The 27,697-nt window shown below is 36.8% G+C and overlaps 1 protein-coding gene across 1 annotated transcript; it reads left to right on the top strand.

Moving 5' to 3' along the window:
• The first annotated feature begins 550 nt into the window (after positions 1-550).
• LOC123234979 (solute carrier family 4 member 1 adaptor protein) lies at positions 551-27,697 on the top strand. Its single transcript, XM_044660986.1, has 14 exons — positions 551-1,231; positions 1,433-1,628; positions 3,436-3,558; positions 4,507-4,567; positions 7,428-7,567; positions 8,130-8,290; positions 11,121-11,190; positions 15,513-15,699; positions 16,396-16,507; positions 19,763-19,988; positions 23,329-23,421; positions 24,321-24,382; positions 26,933-27,002; positions 27,282-27,697. Exons 1-14 carry the CDS (start codon positions 551-553, stop codon positions 27,329-27,331), a joined length of 2,232 nt encoding a protein of 743 aa, XP_044516921.1. The 3' UTR covers positions 27,332-27,697.

Genomic DNA, 27,697 nt, shown 5'->3' with positions numbered 1-27,697 from the left:
TAGTTTTTTTTCAGGGGTTGACCTTAGATGACTTCGGTGGTCTCCTCCGAGTTCTATGTCTAAACTCTATCGAGAATGTGTGAGAGAGGAGTGGGGAGAGACTAAGTAAAGGTTAGGAGAGTACTTACCGGCTTGCGGGGGCGCTGCTGGGAGAGAGTGACGTCTGAGACCGGCCTCGGAACCTCCAGAAACGCCAGTCCGGCGAGGGGCTGCAGGAGAATAGCGCGTAAATTAAGAGCAGATACCCCAGAACTCGGCGGCTGACTAGAGATCCCTCCTCGGGTCGGAAGTGGCCTCCGGAAGTCGTCACTAAATGGTGCAACCCATTAATTTATCCTCCTTTTCCAAGACACCAAGCTTCCTTTATTCGGTAATTTTCGAACAGTAATTTGGTCTCGTTGGCGAAATTGCAGAGGTGAGGTGAGATAATTGAAGTCGACAAGCTCCTGCGCCGCCTTTCCCCGGAGAAGGCTTGAAGCTGAAATGGGGAACTTGGAATTCTCGGAGTCCGGTTTCCGGCGGACCTTGTAAGACCCTGGACCTCGCGAAGATGGCGGCGCTCTCTTCCGAGGTGGGGCAGGGGTCCAGCCCCGAGCCTCCCGAGGGTGACTTCAAAAAGCCGGTCCTGCCGCTGTCCTCGGCTCCGCGGGACCTTGCCCTGGGACCCGCTCCCCAGGAGCGAGAGGAAGAGAAGGAGGGGGAGGAGGATACACCACTGGCTGGAGGTTCTGGGGAGCAAAGAGCCAGGCCTGTCCGGCGGCGAGACGTCACGGAGGAGCCTGGACCCGGGTCCTCAGCCGAGGAAAAGCCACGGCCATCGAGGGCGGCGACCTCTCGGGCTGGAAGCCCGGCTCCAGCTCCCCCGTATCAGGAGCCGCCGTGGGGGGGGGCCCCTGACGTCCCCTACAGTCTGGAGACGCTGAAGGGCGGTACTATCCTGGGTAGCCGCAGTCTGGAGGGCCGAAGCCGCTGCGTGTTCGGGCGCCTGCCTAGCTGCGACGTGGTCCTGGAGCACCCTTCAGTCTCCCGCTTCCACGCCGTGCTGCAGCACCGGGTGAGGGGCCCGGAGGTGGACGACGACCCCCGCGGACCCGGCTTCTACCTGTATGACCTGGGGAGCACCCACGGCACCTTTCTGAACAAGGCCCGCGTCCCTCCCCGCACCTACTGCCGCGTCCACGTGGGCCACGTCCTCCGCTTCGGCGGCAGCACCCGGCTCTTTATCCTGCAGGTAAAGAAAAGTCCTGAAAATCTAGACCTTCCCGGAGCCTCACCCCCAGCTCCCTAAATTGGGTTATCATTTTGTATCTGGGCAGCTTCCCTATCAGCTTTTCCCAAAGTTGAGGGTTATTATACCTTCTGGTTCTTAGATAGACTTCCTTACGGCTTCTGCCCCCACTTCTTAAAGGGATTGTTTTACTTGACTCAACAGGGACCAGAAGATGATAAGGAGGCAGAATCCGAACTAACGGTAACTCAGTTGAAGGCTTTGCGAAAGCAGCAGCAGATGAAATTAGAGAAGAAGATGTTGGGTGAAGACTCAGATGAGGAAGAAGAGACAGATGCCACAGAAGAGAAGAGAAATACTAGTAGTCAGGATGTTGAGATGGGGTGTACTTGGGGAATGGGTAAGAAATGGAAGATACTAAGAGAGGAAATCAGACTTTTTTTTAGCATATCATTTATTGTATTTTATACTTGCCTTATGTCTCAAAGGGTCTTAACATCTACTTGGGCCTCATAACAATTCTATGAAGTATAGAGGGAGTGACAATTACTATTCCCATTTTTAAAACCAGAAAACTGAGTTCCAAGGTTGAAATTGCTTGCTGGAGGTCACAGAACTATCAACAGATCCCGGACTATTAAAGAGTTTCTACTCTTTATTATAATTCTGCTATGAATAAAACTTTGCTTAGGAATTCAGTTATATTATCAATACTGTCAACAGGATTTTGATTGAACACACTTCTCCCATCAAGTCACCTAATCTCTTTGGGCCTCAGTTTCTTTTTTACAATGAGAGGGTCAATCTAAGTGACCTTAAAAATCCTCCCCTGAGATATAGGCAAAGCACTTAATGAAAGTTATTTAAACTCTAACCCAGGTCTAAATGATCACTTTCTCTTCTTAGGAGAATGCCCTTATTTACATATAATACAATAAAGTATGGGAAATTGTCAAATGAAAGATTTTATGACTATAAAGTAAATAGCACATTATGAAAAAAATTCCATATGTCCTCCTTGGTCCTTGTTCTTGGCAGTTTAAAAACATGGAGAAGCAGTATGTTATATTGGAAAGAGCTTTGAAGTTGGAAGTTAGAAGACTTAGGCTCAAAGCCTGACTGCCATTTTTCTGATCCTCAGCCTTCTCATCTATAACGTGAGAGGATTCTCTTTCAGCTTGGATTCTATGAATTTAGGGATCCTCTACCAACATTTTTTCTATAATGGAGCTTTTTATATGTCACCATTGAATATGTGCAAAAAAGGATCAATTAAAATACTAAAACTTTCCTTTGCATTTACTTATATATAGAGGTATATACATTCCAATTTTGGAGAGGAAAACAGCATATCTCATGGAATCATAGAGTTAGAAAGATCTTAGAACTTAAAGATAATTTAGACTGAACCCTTCATCTTACAGATGAGGAACCTGGGATTTAGAGAAATTATTTAATGCTTTTCATCCCTGAACAGTGTCAACAAGGAACTATCCAATACTTACTGTATCATGGCACTCTACTAGGCACTGGGGATATTTAAAGCATGTATATGCTTAAAATGATGAATATTAATATAAGATTTCATGCCAAATAAATAATATAGACAGTATGTTTCAGGAGGTCAGGGAATGGAACAGTTAGTCACCAAGGGCTTGAACAGTTGGAGAATGCTTCAAAGGAGAGCAGGGCTTTAAAGTTAAAGTAGGACTTAAAACATGAGAGGATGTGAGGGCATTCCAAGCTGAAGAACTTTCAGAGGACACTGACAATTCTGGAGTTTACACTAGACTTTGCTCCAGTAAACTCTTATTTTAGGAAAGTTGTAGAGATAGACCCAAGATTGCCAAACTGAAGAATTTAGACTTTTCCCCCCTCAAGATAAATTGGTGAGTGGTTTCCACCTTCCACTTCCCCAAATGGGTGTGATTTTCTTCATAGCACTTAGCTATTATACCTAAGACTAGATTTCTCTGGCTAGTCCATTTTCCCATTTTCATCCTGGTTTTGTTAAGATATTGATGAATGGCACACTTGGGATTTGTGGTGATCATTTATTATCTCTATTTTGTATAGCCTAACATTCTTTATTGAAATAAGGTAGTGAATATTATTTGGTGAGATTTTCCTCTTTTTTTTCCTTCTCCCTTTCTAAATCACATGTATAACATTCTCTTTGATTTCCTCCCTTCGCCCTACTCCTACAGGAGAAGATGCTATTGAAGATGAAATTGAAGAGAACCCTATTGTCATAGAATTTCAGCAGGAACGTGAGGCATTTTATATAAAGGATCCCAAAAAGGCTCTACAGGGATTTTTTGACAGAGAAGGTCTGTAGACTTTGATATTAGAAATTGAATATTTTCTATGCCATAGATTCTTTATCTATGGCTACACTTTAAAATATTATAAAATCTAATTTCCCCTCTGTATGCTATATAAATTTTCAGATTCAACTTAATAGTTCAACTTTTACGTGCTTCTTCTGTAAAAGTGTACTCTTTCTGGGTTTGCCAGTAATTCATTTCAACAAACATTTATGTGCCTACTGTGCACCTAGCATTTTGCTAAGTACTGGGAAATATACAAAGTTTAGATAAGATGAGAACCCTGCCCTCAAAGGTCTTGCAGTTAAAAAGGGGAATATGGTGCCTATGTTTTTTTCAGTATTCCAAAAGATTTACATCAATGCTCATCCACTCAACTTCTTCATGCCTTACCAGACCATTTTCACTAATTGCTGTAGCCAAAACCAAATTTATTTTGTAGTATTGCTAGTAGTGGCCATTCTTTTAGTAATGAACCTTTCAGAGTTAGCTAGACTCTTAGATAACATTTATATAACTATTGCCAAGCCTATTTAAGCCACCTGTTAGAAATTACATTCTTCTGGCATCATTTTTTTGAAAATTCAATCACCTTTGCGACTATATGAGGCATCACAAAAGGAATTTAGTGGTGAAGTAAAAAGCTTTGACATTCTTCTTGCCCTGAAACAAAGGACATATTTCACTTGATTTGGCTTAGATCCTTAACAGAAAACTTTGATATTGGGGAATTTGAATCAAGTTCTTATAACTTTCTGTTCCTTATTCATGTAATATTCTATAATTCCTATTGTACATGATAATTTCATAAAGTTAAAAATATATTTTACATAGGATTGTTTAATTCTGGTTTTCTTCTCTGAGTATGTAGAATTCAACATTAGCTATTTAATTGAGAGAGTGACTTTCAGTTGTTATTACAAATCTCTTTTTTTCTTTTCTCCTCTGTAGGAGAAGAATTAGAATATGAATATGATGAACAGGGACATAGCACTTGGCTTTGCAGAGTTAGGTATGTGTTCTTTTCATTCTCCCTTTATAGGCTAATTGATTTTAAGCTTCATTTATAGGCCTAAATGAGAGTGTTAATATTACTCGATTTATAAATGAAGTTCTAAATTTAGCTTTTGGAATTTGATAGACATTTATTGGATTTTACTCCAGTGTATGTACTTTTCTTTCTTGAGAATTTGAAGCATTATAATGAAAAGAAGGGCAAAGCAATTTGTCCCTTCTTTGATTGATCTTCCACATAGCTACCAAATTGATATTCCTAAACTATAGATCTGACCAGGTAGCTCCCCTACTCAAATATCTTTAGTGATTCCTATTACTTCTAAGATAAATTCAACATCATATCAACCCCTTTTCCTACTTAGCTTTCCATGCTTATTTTATGACATTTCCTTTCACAAATCTTTCTAGTCAAACTATTGGGCTAGTTGTTTCCTATATTTGACTTTTGATCTTTCACCTCCATGTAATCACACTGATGGTCCCCATGTTTGAAATGTATTCTCTCCTCACTTCCTGTTTATCAAATTCCTAATTTCTTTTGAAAAACTCAGCAGCTACTTGATTTAGTAAACCTTTCTTGATCTTCTAGAACATTATTAACATGCTTTCCCTCTTAAAATAATTTTGTGTAACTTGGGGTATATATTTTGATTTTGTTAAGTTAATTTTTCTTTTGCCTCAACAATTCTGTTGTTGTCTTTTTCAGAGATTTAGTTATATACTATCTAGTTATGTAATTAATATCTCAAATCCTCAAAGTCTTTCTTTGGATTTGCTGGTTCCTTCATTAAGAGTTCTAATTTCTGTCATTCGGGTTTTTCTTTAATCCTTTCATCTTAGAATCAATATGGTGTTTTGATTCTAAGGCAGAAAAGTGGTAAGGGCTAGGCAATGGGGGTTAAGTGACTTGCTCAGGGTCACACAGCTAAGAAGTGTCTAGAGGCCAAATTTGAACCCAAGACCTCTAGTCCTGGCTCTCAATTGATTGAGCCACTTATCTTCCCCCTGTCATTATTTCTTCAGTATTTTCACCTAATTCATTGATTGCTCTTCTGAATCATTCTAAAGGTTGTTAGGGTTTTCTTATTGTTATTTCTGAGGGCCTTATAGAACTGTTTGTATGATCTTTACCATCACAAGATTTTGATTGTTTTCTTTGTTGTAAAGTATTTATCTGAAAGTTACTCTGTATGCAAAATGCTGTTTTCATAATGTAGCCCCCTCCTTCCTTTCCAGTCTTCTTATACCTTATTACCAGACCATGTATTCTTTGATTCAGTAATATTGGCTTCCTGGCTATGCCATGAACAAGACACTACATACCTTGAGTCTGGGTTTTTTTCTGGCTGTCCTGCATGCCTGGAATGCTCTCCCTCTTAGGTTCTGTCTACTGACTTCCCTGGCTTCCTTTAAGACCCAAGTAAAATCCCATCTTTTCCTGGAAGTCTTCCCTAACCTTTCTTAATTTAGTGCAGTGGTTCCCAAACTTTTTTGGGCTACCACCCCCCCCTTTCCAGAAAAAATATTACTTAGCCCCCGAAAGTTAATTTTTTTTAAAATTTTAATAGCAATTAATAGGAAAGATAAATGAACCTGTGGCCATCACCGCCTCCCCTGGATTGCTGCAGCACCCACCAGGGGGCGGTAGCACCCACTTTGGTAATCACTGATTTAGTGCATTCTCCCTTTTAATTATTTCCTAGTTCTTGTATAGTTTTCTTTGATAAAAATTGTTTGCTTGTTTCCTCCATCAGATTTTGAGCTTCTTTTTTTTTTGTATCCCCAGCTAGTAAGTGCTTAATAAATGCTGATTGAGTCTTCAAATATTTGCTTATTTTCTTCAGTAAACTTTTTAAAAATTAAAATTTTTTTACCAATTACATGTAATAACAAATTTCCCCACAGTCTTTGGTAAACTTGTGTCTTTTTTTTTTTTTTAATCTATCACTGCTGGTTTTCTTCATTGGTATCTCTGTAGTAAAAGGTACTTCTTATTCTTTTGTTCCTTTCCCCCTTGTTCTAGTTTCTCTCAGAGCATCAAGGTCAAAGCAATCTGTGGCCCTCACTCTCTTCTCTAGAACTCTCTGCTGGTTACCTCTTCCTTTCTGGATAATACTAAATAGTTTTAACAAGTGCTATACTTTTGACTCCCTTTCTCTTCTATAATGTTGTGTGGTTCTCCCTGTTCCAATAGTCCTTTGAAGCCCTTGGGAGTGATCTGATTCATAAGCTTCAACCTCAGGGATCAGTTTCCTTCTGGAAGGTTATCAGAGTTAACTCCAAAGACAGTCTCCAGGCTAGCACAGGGGTGGACACAGGGGAAAAATGAGATTCAATGACTGGTGAACTGGTCTTTAGTTTTTTTTTTTTTAATAATGCATTTTCCCCAAATTATTTCTATTTTCCTTTTCCTTTTATTGCTGGTTTTGCTAAACTAATGGCTCTTTAGCTTTTTTCGTAATGGGGGAAGAACTACAATCTAGAATACCTTTCATTCCACCAATTATCACAGGATTCTCAATACTTTTTGTCTTTATTTGTCCCCTTCCTAGAATGAATCAATCAGTAGACATTTATTATCACCCACTGTGTGCCAGGTACTCTCCTAAGCACTGGAGTCACAAAAAGGCAAAAATCAGTCCCTGCCCTCAAGGAACCTAAAATCTAACAAACAATAAGTACTTGAGAGAAGGAACTGTTTTATTTTTGCCTTGTGTTGCACAGGGCCTGGTACATAATTAGCATTTAATAAATGTGTTGAATTGTTTACTTCAATCAAGCCATATAAATGCTTCACATATTAGCTCCTTTTCATTGTTGATATTTGTGCTATTATTTCCTCCAAACTATTGCAGGTTGCCTGTGGATGATTCATCAGGAAAACAACTGGTGGCTGAGGCCATTCACTCAGGAAAGAAAAAGGAAGCAATGGTTCAGTGCTCCCTGGAAGCTTGTCGTATGCTTGATGCCTTGGGTTTACTGCGCCAGGAGGCAGGTCAGTAGACAGGCAAAGCATCTGGCAGCACCTTGGGACCTCTGTCTTATGAAGACAATTGAGGATGAAACTTTAATAATCTATATTATCCTAGATATCTTGTACTTAATATCCTTCATCCTTTTGAAAAAGCTGCAGTGTATGAATGTAATGGAATATCCTGGTGCAATAAGAAATGAGGAATGAAGAACTAAGAGAAAGATGGGGAAATTCCTGTGAATTGAAGCATAATGAAATAACCCTCAGAACAATATACTATTCAAATAAGGATATCACGAAAAGGAAGCTGAACTATGAATAATTGAAAAATCAGTGATGGTACTGAAGAATACAAAATAGCTCTTCCTCTTCTCAGCAGGGAGGAGAAATACTAATAGGACAGAATTGTTATTGACACTGTCAGATATGTGTTTGTTCAGCTATTTTCTTTGTTACAAGAGAGGGTTTGATCTAGTGAAGAGGGAGAGTATTCCCAGAAATAACTGATACAGAAACAAAAGATAGGAACAAATTTTTTTTAAGTTTCTTACTTTTTGCTTTTTATCTGTTGTGCATACTTTAGTATCTCGAAAAAGGAAAGCTAAGAACTGGGAGGAAGAAGATTATTATGACAGCGATGATGATACATTTCTTGATCGAACTGGCTTGGTTGAGAAGAAGCGTCTTAACAGGATGAAAAAAGCTGGAAAGATTGATGATAAGCCTGAGACCTATGATTCACTGGTGAATATGGAAACATCTATATAACACTATTATTTTATTTAAATTTATTATATCAAATTTTAATGCTTTGAAATAGAAAACTAAGTAGAGCTTCAATTTTAAAACAGAAGAAAAAAATCTTCCAAATCAGGATGAAGGGCAAATAAAAGAGCCCTTAGCATGGACTAACAAGTAAAAGTGAAACGGATTTTGAGGGTATATTAACATTAGATTCCAAAATGTAACATTGTAAACTTCTATAGCATTACACTGCATATATTGATAGCCAGCAGTCTCCCAGGCAGTGTACTGACTGTAGACAATATCTAATTCTTCTTCCATGGACCTATAGTGAAAAAAAAAATGCCACTAACCAAAGCTTTTTAGAGTGAAATAAAATTGGAAGTCTGCCTTGGGCTTTCAATCCTATTCAGTTTTGATGTCCTTTACATCTCTTTCTTCTCCTTTCTCCCAGTCTCTAACAAAGGGACAACCCTTCTTTTTTCCATGGTTATATGCATTTAATTCCATCCCTTTTGGTCTTCTCCATCAGACTTAATCCTCAAGCATCCTCATTATTTCTTAAACCTTCAGCCTCTCTCTGTTAACTGGTTCCCTCCCTACTGTCTTTAGACTTACTCTCTAAATTAAAAAAAATCAGAAAATAAAAACCTTACTAGACCCTACTATCCTCTTACATTTTTGTCCTATATTTGTTCTTCCTTTCTTAGCCAAATTCCTTGAAACTTTTTTTAAAAAGTGGTATATAGGGGCAACCAAGTGGCTTAGTAGATAGAGAGTCAGGCCTGGAGTTGGGAGGACCTGGGTTCAAATATAGCCTCAGACACTTCCTAGCTGTATGACTCTGGGTAAGTCACTTAACCCCAATTGCCTAGCCCTTACTGCTTAGTATTGATTTTAAGGTAAGGGTTTAAAAAAAAAAAAAAAAAAAAAGCTATGTACACTCCATGCCTTTGCTTTTTTTTTTCCTTATTCTTTAATCCTTTGCCATTTTGTTTTTGACCTAATCACTCAACTGAAATGGTTTTCTCCAAAGTTACTAGTTATTTCTTTAATTCTCAGATTTGATGATCTTTTCTCAGATCTAATGCTTCTTGACCTGCCTATTGCATTTTGACACTGTTGATGACTGTTTAGAAGATACTCTTCTTGGGTTTTTGCGACACTTGATTTGCCTCTCTCTGTTTATTCATTCCTTCTTAGTTTTTCCCAATCACTTCCCTTAATTATGAGTGTTTACCATAGTTCTCTACTGGACTCCATTCTCTTTTCCCTTCATACTTTCTCTGTTGGTATCTTTATCAGTTCCCTTGAATTTTAACTGTTATCTCTGCTGATAACTCAGATCTATATATCTAGCCCTAGTATCTCCCCTCCCCCCCCCAATCCCAAATCATCTATTGCCTATTGGATATTTCAAACTGGATGCCCAGAGATATCTTAAAACTCAATATTCCTAAATCTGAACTCATTATCTTTTGCCATTAAATCTAATCCTTTTCCAAACTTCTCTATTTCTATCTAAAACATCACCTTCCAGGATCTCAGGTACCCAGTGTTAGCCTTATCCTGGACTCCTCACTCTTATCTCACTTCATGTAACTAATCAGTTGCCAAATCTTGTCATTTCTGTTTAACACATTTTGCATTGACTCCTTTCTCTCCACTCACACAGCTGTTTACCTTAGTTCAGGCCCTTATCACTTGTCACCCAGATTATTTTAATAGCATCTTAATTATTTGCCCTAACTCAAGCCTTTTACCACTCTAGGCATCCCACATATTGTTGCCAAAGTAATTTTTTAAAAGTGAAAATCTAAGCTATTTTCTTACACGTTTAACTCCAGTGGCTTCTGTTTAACTTTTAAAGTCATATACAACCTGTCCCCAACCTACCTTTCTAGCCTTGTTGGATATTACTCTTTCTCCTGTTCTCTGAGACCCAACCAAATTGCCCTTCTTTCTTTTTCTCACATGACATTATCTTCTGCCTTCTGTGTCTTTGCTTTGGCAGCCCCCTATTAGAGGAATTCACTTTCTCCTTACCTCTATCTCAAGAATCTCTTACTTTAAGATGCTGCTTAGATTCCATCTTCTACAAGTAGCTTTTCCTCCCCCCTCTTCTCCCAAGTATTCATATCCTGCTTCCCATACTACCTTCTATTTAATTATTTTCTGTGTGTGTATGTATGTATGCATATATATGTATTTTTTTCTAAGTATTTTCTTTCCCTCCTACTACCCTCACCTACAGGTGAACAATTAAAAAGAAAAGAAAAACTCTTGTGACAACTATGAGTAGTCAAGCAAAACAAATGCCTTATGTTAAAAAATGTATGTCTCATGCATTTTAAGCCTGTCATTTATTTTGGTGGGTAGCATGCTTCATCTTTGATCCTCCAGAATGGTCATTGTATCAATCAGCATTCTAAAATCTTTCAAAGTTGTATTTCTTTAAAATGTTGTTGTATAAATTGTTCTCCTAGTTCTCCTCACTTTACTCTGCATGGCTCATAAAAGTCTGATCTAGTTTCCTCTAAAATTATCCTTTTTTACATTTCATACAACACAAGAGTAGTTAGTCCATTACATTTACATAACACAATTTGTTTGACTATTTCCCAATTGATGGGCACTTCCTTAGTCTCCAATTCTTTGCTCTCATCAAAAGAGCTGCTATACATATTTTTGTACACGTAGGTACTTTTCCCAATTTCTTTGATCTCTTTGGGAGTATAAGCCTAGGGCACGCACAATTTAGTAACCTTGGTGCTCAAAAAAATGTTGATTGGTTTGCTAAAGTTTTTTATTTTAATTTTTTTTTTTTTAGATTGGGAAGTTAAATAATGTAGAGAAAGAGCTTGCTGAGATTACTGAGAAATTGAAAGTCTCAGGCAAAGGTAAGACTCATTATTTCTAGCAATCTGTGAATACTAGTCTAGATATTCCCTTCCACCAATTTTTCAATGGTTTTCTTCTTGCTTAGGTTAATTTGGAAGCATAGGTATAGACATAGAAATGAAAGAATCGGTGACTCATCATGTGGTCATTCAGCAATCATTTATTGAGTGCCTATTGTGTTTTTTTAATAAACTGAAGAGAGTTCCTATATACTTGAATAGCAGGCAGTATGATATAATAGAAAGATCACATTATATCTAGATTCAGATGACTTGGATTTCAATCCTAATTTTAAAATAAAAGCAAAAACATCTGTGTGCGAACTTAGAAAAGTCTCTTTCACTAGGCCTCAGTTTCTTCCTCCATAAAATCTTTATTTAGCATTTTATGATTCTCACTTTGCATCATTTCCTATAGATTTTCTCATAATTCCTTGTTATTCATCATATTAAATCATTTTCATTGGTATCATTATATATCATAATTTAGCCATTACCCAAAAAACACAAAGGTCTTTTCCATTTTTTGTTGATACAAATAAACTATGAATATTTTTCTAAAGTTAGATTCTTTATTACTTCTGTTAATATCTTTAAAATATATTTTGATCAGTGAGATTGCCAGGTGAAATGGTATGATCCATTTTATAATTCTTATTGCATATGATTAAGTTGTTTTTGAAAGTTTGTACCAGTCTGTGTTCTTACCAACAGTGTAATAGTTTGTTTCTCTATGTCTCTAACATTGAACCTTCCTTTTTGGGGGTGTGGGGATAGAAGATGGAGTTGTGGGAGAAGGAGTAGTGTGGAAGAAATTTTTGTCAATTTAACAGGCAGGTGATATCTCAAGGTGGTCAATGACACATTTCAAAATGTATTAACAAGCAATTATAAAAAACTTTTTAGTAATAATGAAATAAAGGGGCAGAAAAATATATCAATACAGCTATTCAAAAATAAAACCCAAAACACTTAAGAAACTAGTATTTTAAAAAACTTATGACAAAAGAACACAAGGAAATGGAATCATTCTATGAAAACTTGGGACTCTTGGGTTGCTATATGGCAAAAATAGATTAAGATTCATAATTGAACACTATGTAGCATGATATGCTCTTAACTAGATAAATGATATAAATATTGTCTTGATTTGTTTATTTTTTACAATTTGACTAACTTTTTGTGTGTTATATATAAGTTCACATTTCTTCCTTTAAAAGTTGACTATTGGGGCAGCTGGGTAGCTCAGTGGATTGAGAGCCAGGCCTAGAGATGGGAGGTCCTAGGTTCAAATCCGGCCTCAGACACTTCACAGCTGTGTGACCCTGGGCAAGTCACTTGACCCCCATTGCCCACCCTTACCACTCTTCCACCTATAAGTCAATACACAGAAGTTAAGGGTTAAAAATTTAAAAAAAAAGTTGACTATTCATGTCTTTTGACCACTTTTTCATTGGAGGATATGTAATTACTCTGCTAGAGATATGTCCTAGAATTATAGAATTCGAAAGGATTTTAGAGATCATCTAGTCCAACTTCCTCACTTTACAGATGAGGAAAGTTAAGGGCATAAAGGATAAATGACTTGCTCAAAGTCACACAACACAGGTAAAAGTGACAGAATCAGGAATCAAACCAATCAAATCAAAGCTTAAGATTCTGTGCAATTTCTGCTGTGCTGGGTTACCTTAGTTCCCTATCAGTTCTCAATATCATGTATATCTGATAAATTTGCTGCAGCTATTTTTTCCTAGTCTTGTTTCGTTTCTTTTTATTTTAGATTGATTTGGATTAGATTGATTACTTTAGTTTGATTTGGAAGGATTGTCAGATTGGGTTCAACTTTCATTGCTACTGAGCTGCCATCTTGGCTCCATTCCCTTTTTATTTTAGAGATCTTCTTTTCCGCATTGTAAAATTCTTTTTAATCTATCTTTGATCATACTCCTAAATTTGATCTCCATTAATTTTGTTTTGAATTGGAACTGTAATTTTCCCATAAAGAAACTTTCACCAATACTAATCTGTAGCTGTTTTATGCCTTACAGTCTTAGAGAATTTCCTAGGACACTGAGAGTTAATGTGCCATGCTCAGGATCACCTAGTCATGATTATGTCAGAAGCAGGACTTGACCTGGCCAGGGCTTCCTGACTCTGAAGCTGGTTTTCATCATTCTGCTTCTCATTTTATTGGATTACTAAATAAAAAGTTTTTTTTACTTTTGAAAATTGAATTAAAGATATCATTACTTTTCCTTCCAGTTTTTGTTATGGAAAAATTGTTATAACAAGAAATTATATGTACATAATTCATCTAGTTAAAAGTATCATATTATTAATATGAGTTATAGATCTTAATCTTTTTGCCATGTAGCCATCCAGTTTTTCCCAGAAGTTTTTATTAGTGATTCCATTTCCTTGTAATTTTTAATCATGAGTTTTATTAAATGCTAGTTTCTTATATATTTCAAGTTTTATTTTTGAATAGCTATATTTGATTGTTTCTCTGCTTTTTTTAAATTCCATTATTACTAGAAAGTTTTATAATTGCTTTAGAATACATTTTGAAATCTGTTATGGCAAATGCCTTGTTACATTTCTAATGTTCCTAATATCTTTTGATATTCTTGGCTGTCTGTGTCCTGGATTAACTTTTTTATGGTCTTCTCTAATTCTAAGAATTGGCCTCTTAATATTACATTAAATATATAAGTTAATTTCAGAAATACTTCCATTCTTAATATGTTTCTTTTATCTCACTATAAACAGGAAACATATCCCTCTGTTGCTCAATTCTTGAATTCCCTGTCTAAATAATTTTAGTTACTTTTATATAGTGCTCATGTATGGTATGTTAACCCCACAATATTTTGCATATTTTCTTATTGTTATAAATAATATTTTTTCATTAATTTTTTTGGTGCCAGTATATAGAAATGCATTTAAATTTCATGGAGTTATTTCATACCTGGCTTCTTTTGTTATTGTCATTTATTACCTCAAGATTTTTATTTAGTATCTTGAGTTTTATTTAGTATCATGATAGTCACATCATCTGTAAATATATATTTTAACTTTTTCCTTGCCAGGGACTTTTGCCGGGTAGTTTAGTGGATAGAGTGCTGGGTGTAGACGTAAGAAAATCTAAGTTCAATTCCAGCCTCAGGTACTTAACTAACTGTATGACCCTGGCCAAATCACTTAACCTCTGTTTGCCTCAGTTTTCTCAACTCCAAAATGGGGATAATAATAGGTACTTATTTTCCAGGGTTGTGAGGATCAGTGAGATGATGATTGTAAAGTGCTTAGCACAGTGCCTGGCACAAAGTAAGAGCTTAATAAATGCTTATTCCTTTCCTTTCCTTTCCTTTCCCGCTTTTCAACCTTTATTGCTAAGCCAACATGTCTAAGATTGTCATGGGACTGGTGACAGGTAATAGCCACTCCGCCTTACACCTAGTTTAGTGGGAATACCTCACACATTTTGCCATTTCTTGACATCAGATGGTGATTTCAAAAGCTTTTTATCATATTTAGGAAGGATCTTTCTGTTTCAGTTTCCTCCTCTGTAAAATGAAAGAATTGGAGTGAGGTCCCTTCCAGTGTTTTTAACAATTGAATCCTGTATGTCCTATTATGTTCTACTTCTCATTATTTTACTTAATTTTTCTTTTTTATCAATGTACATCAAATATAAGGGCAATATATGGTATAGTGGGTAGAATGCTGGCCCCAGAATCAGGAAGACCTGGCTTTAAGCCCCACCCCCAGTACATTCTGGCCATTGAAAGTTCATTGAAACTAGATTAATGATATTGGCCTATATAATAAATAATTCTGTGTTATTTCTTTTCCCATCTAATGAATTTTTGGTTCATTAGATAGTTCAGTTACTTTAAAACAGTATTTAAAAATTATATCAGTACTCTTGCTTTGTTCGTGGGGGGGGGGGCTATATTCAAATTATATTTTGGATTTTGGGCCATTTTTCTTTAATAATATATCTGGTAACATTTTTTTGAAGGGAATGTGAGGATCTTGACTATGACCTTGCTTAGCAACTCTCATTCTGTTATCTTTCAATGTGTTCTTTATTAAATATATTCCATTGGTCTTTGGCAGTGATGTACTTTGGTGCCAATCTTAGTGGAATTTACATTTGTTTTGATCATAGTGATTACTTGAGATCCAGTTCTATGACCTGATGTCTTACTATTAAGCCCTGCATCACAGTTGTCTCTGTTGACCTTTTGAGTGAATTTAAAATTGTTTGGGGTTCATATTTTCTGACATATTAAATATTATCTTTTTTTTTTTGCTAGCCCTGTCAGAGTCTGCACCCCAGGATTCTTTGGATGCATTCATGACAGAAATCAAATCAGGGAGCACATTAGATGGTGTGTCTCGGAAAAAGCTTCATTTAAGAACCTTTGAACTGAGGAAAGAACAGCAGAGACTGAAAGGGCTGATTAAACTTGTGAAACCAACAGAGATGCCAGAGCTTAAAAAGTGAGTGTTATTAATAGTATTCGGAGCTTGAAATGGAATTCAAAAAAACCAAAAGTTGGTATATGATGTTTGGAATTTTGAGATAAGATGTATGATATAGTGGAAAGAGTGGTAGACTTGAGAGAATTGTTTCAAATGCTAGCTCTGATGTGGTTTAGCTTTGCAAGCACAGCAACTTGTTTCTTTTCTCACAACTTGTTTACTGTCTGTAAAATGGTACAGGATTATTATAGAGAAAGCACTTTGCAAGCCTTTTGTCTATCTGTCTATCTTAATGAAATTTTATTTTTAAATCAACAAAAATTCACCTTCTCTCTCTTTCCTACACTTTGGAAACTTTAAAGCACTATTTAAATGTGAATCTTCAGTCATGAAGCATTTGTTAAGGATCTGTTCTAGGCAATATGTTAGAGATCAGGGATATGAAGATAAAATCTAAACAGTTCCTGCCTCTAAGGAGATTACTTTCCTGTGAAGGAGGCAACATGTACATATCTAGGAGGTGCAAACACATAGAAGATACCAGGGGAAGGTAGATGAGAGTGAATCACGTGGAATACATTTATACTATACGATCAAGTTTCTAGTAGTACCACTTTTTGCTTTAAAAAAGTTATTGTGTTATATCATAGCAATACTTAGGCATTTGTTGCAGTGACTTGCTGTTTAAAAGTAATAATGGCTCTTTCTTAATAGGACTGAAAACCAAGCTGAAAATCTGGAAAACAAGCCTAAAAAGCTAGTATTGCCTCTTTTTGGTGCCATGAAAGGAGGAAGCAAATTTAAATTAAAAACTGGAACAGTAGGGGTAAGTTGTGGAAGAAAGTGTAAAGTTTTGGTCCTTGAGTCATTTCTATGCTGCTTTCTGTTCACCTTCTTACTGAGAGATAAACATTCTCTCATAGTGTTTAGAGTGATTGTTTATGGGGGAACTGCAATGCCTTTGGTGAGTTTATCTCTGTCATAGGATTTAGATCTAAAAGAAAGCCCTCTTGTCTAACCCTTTTATTTTTTAATTAAAAAAAAAAAAGAATGTTCAGACACTTTCCCACACAGTCACCATAGAACTAGAATTTGAATCCAGATTCTCTGGGAGCCAATGTTATTATTCCCAATGTATTCTGCTCCCTTTCCACCTAATTCTCAATCCAGCCAGCCAGAGACTCTTTTTATTCAGTTCATCTTGGGGAGATTAGTCCATGATGAATATTTTAAAAACTCTTACTTTCTGTCCTAGTAACAACTGTAAGACAAAAGGTCAAGGGCTAGCCAAATGGGGTTTAAGTGATTTACCCAGCATCACACAACTAGGAAGTGTCTAAGGCCAGATTTGAACCCAGGTCCTCTCATCTCCTCACCTGGATCTCCATCTACTATGCTACCTAGCTGCCCCAGTCATGGTGAATTGATTGATGCTAACCAGACTTACAATGGGAGATAGGCTTTACTCTCTAAATGGGAAGAGATTATATTCAGTAGGTAATTCCTTCTTGGTGGATAGATGATAGATAACTGTTGATTAGTAAATGGATATTCATTATCATTTTATAAGAGAGAGAAAACCAATGTTTGCTAGGTGCACTGACAAAAAGCCAATTAGGGGGCAGTCCCCTTTGGCTACAAGTTTACATTCAGAATAAATGTATTTAACCCCCTTCAGTTCAATCAGTAACATCCCAAACTTCATTCTGGATCTTCTGATGCAATAGAGGTTTCTTTATGGCACCTTCTCCAAACAGTTCATTTTCTTGATTCAAGAAGTTAGCATCCTTCTGTTCCTGAAATTTTTCTCAAACAAAAATTTTAAATTTTCACAAAATTAATCCCCTTGAAGAGGGTGTTGACCAACACCCAGATCAACTCAGGATACGTGGTTGAGTTATGGGGTGTATAAATCATGTTAAAAGAAAATCAAAATCATAAAAAAATACAAATAGAAGAAAAAATTAAACTTTGGGAGAAAAGAAAAAATTTAAAATTAAAACTAAAATAAGAAGATCTATATATGTATAAATTTCTGAGTAAACAAGGATAAATCCATAACAGATTCTTAAATCAGGGTCCATTTAAAATTATTTCTGTCCCATGAGTCAGTAGAACAAATGCAGTAATATTGCACTTACCCATTGGTAGCCAGGACTATAGGAAGTTGCCATAGTATGAGAGAGAAAAAAGGACTAGATTTTGAAGTAAAAGGAAAGTATTTTCCCCTGATTTTACCTTTAGTAAGGTAAAATAAGTAAGGTCTGATTTTACCTTTACTCTCAGGAATAGGTGAACCAGCATGGTAGCCAAACTTTAGTACTTGTTGGAATATGTCTTGGGGAAGACCTGTATCTGACGTATGTCAAATAGCTGCAACCTCGAACCTCCAATAAGTCCTTTTGTTTTGTTGCAGAATCTCATCAATCCCACTGGCAGGGGCAGCTGGGTAGCTCAGTGGATTGTGAACCAGGCCTACAGATGGGAGGTCTTAGGTTCAAATCTGGCCTCAGATACTTTCCAGCTGTGTGACCCTGGGCAAGTCACTTAACTCCATTCCCTAGCCCTTACCACTCTTTTGCCTTGGAGCCAATACACAGTATTGACTCCAAGATGGAAGGTAAGGGTTATTTAAAAAAAACAAAACTCACTGGGATTGGTTGGTCTCCTTGACCTTGTGCTCATAAGGCACTCTGCAGATTAACTTTGGGCTTTCTTGGCACTGTGCAGTGGCTCTTCTGTAATCCCTTCTCCTGGAATCAGGCACAATCATTAATCACAGTTCCATAACATTTATCAATCAATGGCTGGTTTCCATAGTCTAAAGCTTTTGAATATGCATCAATATTAGAACAAATGTATATTTTAAAGTTATTCTACTGCAAAATCAAAAAAAGATTAATATTGATTATATGTACTTTAAGTATAAGAAAGGGGAAAAGATCAAATATTCTATTAAAAATTAAAAAGAAAAGCAATAATAAAATAAAAATTCAGGAATTCAAGTGTGTTCACAAAACAATGTCTACTTGTTTATGGACTTTTATCTCCAGTGCATGTGACAGGAAACAGTCAATCAGTGTAAATGGAGGTATTCTCTTTACATGTGAGCAATGAATCCAAGAGTCCTTTTCTCCCATTTTTATAGCTGTTGGAGTGGTTAACAGTACTTGAAATGAAGGTTCCCAGGCAGGCTGAGTTGCTCAAGTGCACTGGAAGTTCTTTATGTATACCTTGTCTCCTGGGTTCAGGTCATGAAGTGAAAAATCTATAGGTCCTGCTTATAATGTAGCTCTGGATTCATGGAGTTCACGCAATTTGCTCTGCAATTCCTGTATATAGGAAGTAATAGAAGTGCCCTCCCCCCCCCCCCCCCAGTAGTAATGTATATGCAGGAGAAAAAGGTTTAGCCTGTATAGGGAGATATCCAAAAAGCATTTCAAACTGTGAGATGTGTAGCTCTCCCTTGGGCCTGCTTCATAGATAAAATAAAGCTAGAGGAAGAGCTTCAGGTCATTTTAAATGCATCTCAGTGCATATTTGCCAATCATAGTTTTAAGCTCTCTGTTCATTCTTTCAACTTGGCTTGAGCTCTGGGGATGATATGGTACCTGGAATTTAGGCGTTATCCCCAAACAGGAATAAATTTGGGACAGGACCAACTGAGTCGGTAAAATGAGTTCTCCTGTCCAAATCAATTCGTGCTGGCAAGCTAAAGCGAAGAATAATCTCTTTTAAAAGTACCTTGGCAACAAAAGCCTTTGTGGCTCAAGTGGTAGGAAACACTCCTAGCCATCTGGTTAGCTGATCCACTATGACTAGACAAAATTTATAATGTCCAGCCTTTGGCATTGTATTGAAATCAATTTGTAGATGTTCAAAAGGTATGTAAGGCAGAGAGTGCCCACCAAATGCTTTGCTATGAAATGAGTGCTGGTTATATGTTTGGCAGGTGGGGCACATGCAAATGATCCTTCCAACAATGTGATTTCCCGTCTCCTTTGTCTTTAAACAACCCCTTTTAGAGAAATTGACTTTTAGTTATGTAAATTTACCTACTGTCATTTTTCTTCCATCCTAGAAGTTACCCCCTAAGCGTCCAACACTCCCTCCAAATTTAATAAAAATGAAGGATGAGCCTGAAGAAGAGGAAGAAGAGGAGGACGAAGAAGAAGAGCACAAAGAAGAAATAAGATCAGTGGATCATGGACCTCTTCAGATGGAGATGCAGGCAGAAGAAGCAATGCAAGAAACTTGTCCAACTCCAGAACTTTCAAATCAAAACAAACCGATAGCTATCAGACATGGTAACTTTCATTTCTCCTATCCTAGTGAGAAAATTTTTCCTAATGTTACAAGCTGATGGGTTTATAAAAAGAAATATGATTATTTCTGTGTTGACTTTTTATGCATGTGTTAAAGCAATGGTTCTCAAATTTTTGGGTCTCCGGACCCTTTTATACTCTTAAAAATTATTGAGGACTCCTTGCCCTACCCCTGGAGAGCTTTTACTTTTGTGGGTCATATCTGTTGATATTTGACATTTGTCATTGTTGAGTCATTTTTTAATCATATCTGACTATTCATGATCTCATTTAAGGTTTTCTTGGCAGAGATACTGGAATGATTTGCCATTCCTTCTCTAGCTCATTTTACAGATGAGGAAACTGAGGCAAACTCAGACAGATGAGCCTACTTTTTTATTTTTTAATTTAATTTTTATTATCATGCAAAACATACATTCATATTGTTATAAGACCACTTATAACAGGTTATAAGACCTGTCATTGTTATAAGACCACTTACCCAAGACCAAAACCCCAAAATAAAACCATAAATATACTGCTGTGAAAGATAGTATGGTTTGATCTGCATCTATCCAACTGCAATAATTTTTTCTCTGGAGATGGATAGATTCCCTGTCATAAGTCTTTCAGGATTGTCCCAGATCCTTGCATTGCTGAGAGTAGTCAAGTTTTCACAGTTGATCATTGTACAATATTGCTGTTATTGTGTACAGTATTCTCTTGGTTCTACTTATTTCAGTCTGCATCAGTTCATGCAGATCTTTCCAGCTTTTTCTGAAATTAGAAGATGAGTCTTCTTGATTCCAGACCTGGCATTTTATCCACTCTACCACCTATTGCATGATATTTATCATATTAGAAAGTCAGATGTCTTAATATTATTATAAGAAATAATTTTGGCCTCATAGACACTGTGCCCACTCTTTGGTGACCCTAGGACTACCTGAATCACACTTTGAAAATCTAGGATAGATCCTAACCCTCTAGTTGGGTAACTGCTTCCTAGTTGGAAAACACCTCAAACTGCTTTCTCTTTCTTTTAATTCTGTTTATAATTTACCCTTAGAGTAAACTTGGAAACTCAGTTTCTTCTAGTGTCTTGTTCACTCATATACTTAGGAACACCAGGAATGCCATGTGCAGTCCTCTGAGGCAATCATCCCATTCCTTTTACTTGGTTTCTGTTAGGACCAGTGAATAGGAAGAGACCTTTGTTAAGATGTAGCCTGGGTAGTAGCAGTTATTTCTTTTCTAGGGGCAAATCAAGAGAATTTACCCATTGAGAGAGACATATTTCCCTCCAGGCCACAGAATGCTCAGTCTTTTGATAATTTGTAGTCTTGGTCCTGCTAGTTATTTCTCTCCTCCTAGTTATAGACTCAAGTGTCATCCCTAAAAAAGAGAAAAGATCAGATTTAGAGTAGACATGATGACTATCCTTGGCTATGTAGAGGTTGTGATATAGAACAGGAATTAGATTCATTCCCCTCATTGTCCCAGAGATGAGGACTAAGAGCATTGGATAGAAATTCCAGAAGGAGGGGCAGCTGGGTGACTCAGTGGATTGAGAGCCAGGCCTAGAGACGGGAGGTCCTAGGTTCAAATCTGGCCTCAGACACTTCCTAGCTGTGGGACCCTGGGCAAGTCACTTAACCCCTATTGCCTAGCCCTTACCATTCTTCTGCCTTAGAACCAATACACAGTATTGATTCTAAGATGGAAGGTAAGGGTTTAAAAAAAAAAAAAAAAAGAAATTCCAGAAGGGCAAATTTAGGCTTGATGTCAGCAGAAAGACCAGAAGTGGATTGTGTTGTTTCAAGAGGTGGTAGGTTTCCTTTCACTCTAGGAGTTAAGCAAAGGCTGCTTGACTGCTTATTGAGTTTGTTATTGAGGAGATTGTTGTTCAGATGCAGGTTGAACTAGGGGGGCTTCTGAGGTTTTCTGTTATCCCCTTCCTGGAATATAGAGGTTCTATACAAATTTTATCTTAAATTACATGAATATGTAATAGTCCCCTTGGTTAGCAGACCTCACTTTCTCTTACTAAAGGTTCCCTTCTGTCCATCAAAAGTCAAAAACAGGGGGCAGCTGGGTAGCTCAGTGGATTGGGAGTCAGGCCTAGAGATGGGAGGTCCTAGGTTCAGATCTGGCCTCAGACACTTCCCAGCTGTGTGACCCTGGGAAAGTCACTTGACCCCCATTGCCTACCCTTACCACTTTTCTGCCTTGGAGCCAATACACAGTATTGACTCCAAGATGGAAGGTAAGGGTTTAAAAAAAAAAAGTCAAAAACATCTAACATACCTTTTCTAGATTATTATTTCCAAATTGGTACATTATAAACTAAGACTTCTTTTTAATGACTAGAATATATAAATATTATTCTTGTCCTCTATACTTTTTCCATTCTCTTGACCATGAAGGCACTTATTTCTCTTTCTCTTCCTGTGTTCCTCCACAAAACATCCTTCATGAGACTTTGTTATTCAGTTTTCTTGTTTGATTCATTATAACAGTATAACATATAGTAACAACATGTAGACTCTTTTCTTCATTTCTTTTTCTACATGAAGAAAGGTTAGATGTTTGAACAAACGAATACTATAGAGATCATGTATAACATTCAAGGACTGCTGTGTATTTTATTTTATGCATTTAAAAAAACAGTTTTCTCAGAGGTCCATGACTTCATTAGATTGCCAAAGTGTTACATGGCATTAAAAAATGATTTTCCCCTGCAAGTCTAAACAAGTCAAGCTTGAACTTTAGATCCAGGGCCTAGTATTTCCTAGGCACTTTTAAATTTAATTCAGTAGAAATAGTTTTAGCTTATCCAGGGTGCCATTATACTTTTATAAGTTTCCTTAGCCCTCTTCCCATCTTCCCCCTGTATAATTTTATTTCTGCAGGTGCCAGAAATTGATAATTGTGAGATTTAGGACTCAAGCTAGCAACCTTATCTAGGGCCCAGAAACATCTTGAGGTATGTCAGGGACACTGTCCAGAAGGAAAAGAAACTTTGGACAAGTCAAGATACCTAGTCCCAACTCTAGCAGTAACCAACTAGGTGTCACTAGGTAAATCACCTTTCTTTTCCAGGTTTCAGTCTTCTCATCTGTAAAATTAACAAATTGAACCAGATGACCTATAAAGTTTCTTTTAGGACTTATCATACAAAAATGTACTGCTTTCCATCCCTAGAATAAAAATGAAGGATGACTGAAAAGAAAAACCAAATTGATCTGTTTATTAAATACAGGCATTAGGCAAATTCCATATGATTGTTGGTTGAAGCTGCTGGTGCTAACCTGACTATGTGCTTTGATGTTTCTTTTTTCAGAAACAGGGCCTCTGACTCAGCCCAGCCAGGAAGAGTTGAATAAAGGATGTCTAGAGGATGAAGGAATGGCCCTGGTACAAGGGGAGTCCTCAGGTGAGCAACATAATAGCCTCAGTCTTGACACTGAGCAGTAGCCATAAGGCAGCAAAGTGATAGGGTGGTGGTGGTGGTGTCCATCAAGAGACCAGAGCAGACTTAAAGGGACTGCTGAAGGGTTTTGGTCGTTCTTCTTCCCTGCCTTTCTGTCCTCCTCTAAACTAGCATCTTTTCTCTGGCTCTTGAAGTGCCTGAATTCTTCATGTGAACCAGAGTGGCACAAGTGAGTTCAGAATTGACAAGAAAGACTAGCTAGAAGGGCAGGCACCAGAATTGGGTCAGGAGACAAAGAATGTTTCTCTGGATCTGCCCTTCTCCAGCTCTAATTTTACTACTTTGATCCAGAGTTTCCTCATCATTATAAAGAAAGGTATAGTAATCCTTCAACTATACAACAACCCAGAGTGCTATAGGAGGGAAAGCATTTTGTAAACCTCAAGATGTTACAGTAGTGTGATCTGATACTGTGATGAAGCAAAAAGGATTGATAATTTACAATTAATTTTGCCTCTTAAGTGTTGCAAATCCAGACTCCAGAATTCTATTATGACTGTTTTTGCATGTTACTATTCCAGTAGTGTGAATTATGCTTAACTATTTCACAGAATCACTGAGTGCCTTTGGTTTAGAAGATTACCTTCTATATTTTATTTTTTCCTGGATGAATGAACTTGTAAAAATGACACAGAAAGCCTTCCCCAGATGAGTTATTAAGTTACACTCAACTCAAGATTTTTGCTTCCCTCCTGTCTTAACTGACTAGAATTAACTGCACAGTTCTGAAAGTATATATTCTTTAAAGTAAATTGGACCAAAAGACTGTGACTTTGATGGAGTAAGAATTAGTGTGTTTAATTCTTACTTAGTGGAGTGATGGAACTTTGCTTTTTCACCAGAGTCAAAGGATAACTGCAAGCAGAGAAAGGAAGTACTGAAGATAGCTGCTGGTCCAAGCAGAGTAAGTCCTGTATTGCTGCTTTGGCTGGTTGGCATCTTGTCTTGGCTGCTTTCTATTCCCTTAGCTATGGCTGCATCAGCCTTTAACAACTCTTACGCTCATCTCTCATTAGGATTCTAGTATTACTCTTCTGCTGCTCTTACTCTTTCTCTCCTTCTCTCTTCCTCTCTCCCTCTCTCTGTCTGTCTGTCTGTCTGTCTGTCTCTTTCTTTGTCTGTCTGTCCCTATATATCCTCCCTGCACCCTCCCTCTTGGTGATCCATCTTATTTATCACACAGCCACTAGAAACATCAATATACTGTTGTGATTATGTCAGGAGAACACTTTAAAATCTTTCAGTGGCTCCCCATTTCCTAAAAGAAGATACGGCTATACTCCTTAGCCTAAAATTCCAAAGACTTGCTGCAAACTACCTTTTCAGTCTTCTCTCTCACTACTCCCTTATGTATTCTGGACCTCAAATAAACTAGGCTATGCTTTACTGAGAACACATGCCACATGCTCTTCTTTCCATGCTTTTGCTTGTACCACATCTGGAATGCCTTCCCTGCCATTTCTTGGCTACTAAAATCCTACCTGTTTTTCAAAATCCAGTTCAAATGTTATCCTTCTCCAGGAAGTATTTCTTGAACCCTTTAGACATCGTTGATCCTTTTCTCCCAAAAAATCTTTTTGTACCTCTTACACATGCATATTTGGTTTTGTATTTTATTGGTATTCATTTCTTTTTTGGTGTGGTATCTTTCCCACTGTTCATACTGTAGGCATTTAGTGTTTTTGAAAATGCTACATACCTCATTATCATCACTGTTAATTATTTAATGGAGAAAGAAGTGAACCTAGGTGTCAGAAAATCTACATCTGGTCTTAACTCCATCCTCTCTACCTTAAAGAAATCAGTCTTAAATCCATAAGTCTGCTTTCTCTTTTATAAAATGAAGAAAGGAATATGTAATTGCTGTGCCTGCTTCACAATTATGAAGTCAAGCATTTCTAAATTCTTGGTGCTATTGACCCAGCACTACTACTGCTATGTCCGTATCCCAAAAAGATCAAAGAAAAAGGGAAAAGATCTATATATACAAACATTTGTAGCAATTCTTTGTGGTGGCAAAGAATTGGAAGTTGAGGGATGTCATTTAATTAGGGAATGGCTGAACAAGTTATGGTATATGATTTTGATGTAATACCTTTGTGTTATAAGAAATGACAAGGGAGATGGTTTCAGAAAAACCTGGGAAGAATTATATGAACTGATGTAAAGAGAAGCAAGCAGAATCAGGAGACCATTTTACAGAGTAAGAGCAATATTGTAAGGATGATCAATTGTGAAAGACTTGGCTTTGATCAGTACAGTGTTTCATGACAGTTCTAAAGAACTCATGATGAAAAATGCTGTCCACTTTTTTGAGAGAGTACTGATGAACTTTGAGTGCAAATTAAAACAGTTTTTAACCTTTTTTTTTAACAACATGGCTAATATGGAAATATTTTTATATGACTTCTCATGTAGAATTGATATATTGCTTGTCTTCCCAAAGGGTGAGAATGAGGCTGGTGTGAAGGAATTTGAAACTCAAAATTTTTTTTTAAGATAGAGCCAAATCTTGAAATCAGGAAGACTTGGTTTCAAATTTAACATACAAACCAATATAAAATAATTGAATATATGTAGGTGTTTATAACTTACAATCATAATGACACTATTAATATACTGAATTGTAATAAAACAAATAATGTAATTACTATAATAAGTATAATATGTAAATATAATAAATAATCATTAGTAACATATTCATGTGTTAGGTGAGCTTGTTTTTTGGTGCAATTTCTCAAAATGTGGTATCTTTGACATTGCTATTTATAATTATTTTTCAACTGCTTGCTCTTTATTTTTTCTTTAATTTTGCCACTTCCACTAACTTCCCTCTGAGCAAATTCTTTTTCTGAGTTCATACATGTGTAATCTGGCAAAACAAATTCCCACACTGGATATGACTAAAAATATTTGCCTCTTCAATTTTCACTTTTTAAAGGAAGTCATTTTCTGATCATTCTATTGGAAATATTAATAATACAGCTTGATCAGTGATACATGTAAAACCCAGTTGAATTGCTTGTTGGCTATGGGAGGGGGGGAGAAAAGAAGGGAGGGAAAGAATATGAATTATGTAACCATGGAAAAATATTCTAAATTAAATAAATAAGTTTCTGTGAATTGAAGATAAATAAAAAAATAAAGGAAGTCATTTTCATTCTTTTGGATTCTTTACTCTTTTGGCTTATTCCATTGATCAGAGTTTTACATTTTTCAAAGTTAATTTTCTCCATAATGCAATTCTATTTTCAGTTTGAGGAGCCAGTGATCTTTATCACAATCAGAATAGAACAACTACTTACTTGAGGTGGGGAAAGTAAGGACAGTTTATGGAAAATAAAAAGAAGAAGCAAAGAAAGAGCTCCTAGAAATTGTTCATCTTTATTAATCAAGCACTCAGACCAATGATACTTGGATTTTGGGATTAATTAGCCCATTTTTTTTCTTGCAGTTGCCACAAATACTTTCCTCAAAGTATCCAGAAGATGATCCAGACTATTGCGTTTGGGTACCACCTGAAGGTGGGTTGATTTTTTTATAGACCAGGTTATAGATGTGTGAATAATTAGAAGTTCAGCTCTCTGGCACTGAAGATTTTCTGTTAGCGAAGACCAGGGTAAGGACAAAAAATGCCCAGGACTTGCATGTGTATTTATAAAGTATCCTTTCCATCAAGCAACAGTTTCCCTTCCTGTCTTTACTTTCTTTCCATTGTCTTCTCCTTTTTTGGCAGACTGCTTAATAGCTTCTCTTGCTCCCTAATTTTGGAAAAGTAAATATGTTCCTTTATTTTGAACCAGGCCAGAGTGGTGATGGCAGGACCCATCTTAATGAAAAATATGGCTATTGATTTCTGCAAGCTGCCACCTCAAAAGTTGCTGCGAGCTCCTTTTATTCAGTACTGCTCAAGAAGACGCAGTGTGGCAAGCACCATTAACCAGTGCAACTTGTCACCATTTCAAGTTGAATAACCAAGGATGAGACATTTGGGCGACCTTTTGTATAAAATTGGGTGTCTTGATCTTTTCACCCAGATTCTTGACTTTTGAACTGATGATCTTTGATCTTTGTCTCCCTTCTGAAATGATTCACGTGCATGATGTTCATTTTTCAAAGTGAAAGTTTATGTATGTATATAAGATAAGAACTGTATACTTCCAGGCTTAGTAAAGCAGGAGAAAAATGTTTTCAAGAATTTTCTACATCATTAAAAAAA

Source organism: Gracilinanus agilis, chromosome 2 (assembly GCF_016433145.1).
Source record: "Gracilinanus agilis isolate LMUSP501 chromosome 2, AgileGrace, whole genome shotgun sequence".
NCBI classification, from domain to species: Eukaryota; Metazoa; Chordata; class Mammalia; order Didelphimorphia; family Didelphidae; genus Gracilinanus; species Gracilinanus agilis.
This window is presented reverse-complemented; position numbering and strand designations above follow the sequence as displayed.

Coding starts and splice junctions, on each gene's coding strand:
- LOC123234979 (XM_044660986.1), top strand. CDS start 551: ATGGCGGCGCTCTCTTCCGAGGTGGGGCAGGGGTCCAGCCCCGAGCCT. Junction 7,568..8,129: donor TTTACTGCGCCAGGAGGCAG/GTCAGTAGACAG, acceptor TGCATACTTTAG/TATCTCGAAAAAGGAAAGCT. Junction 11,191..15,512: donor ATTGAAAGTCTCAGGCAAAG/GTAAGACTCATT, acceptor TTTTTTTGCTAG/CCCTGTCAGAGTCTGCACCC.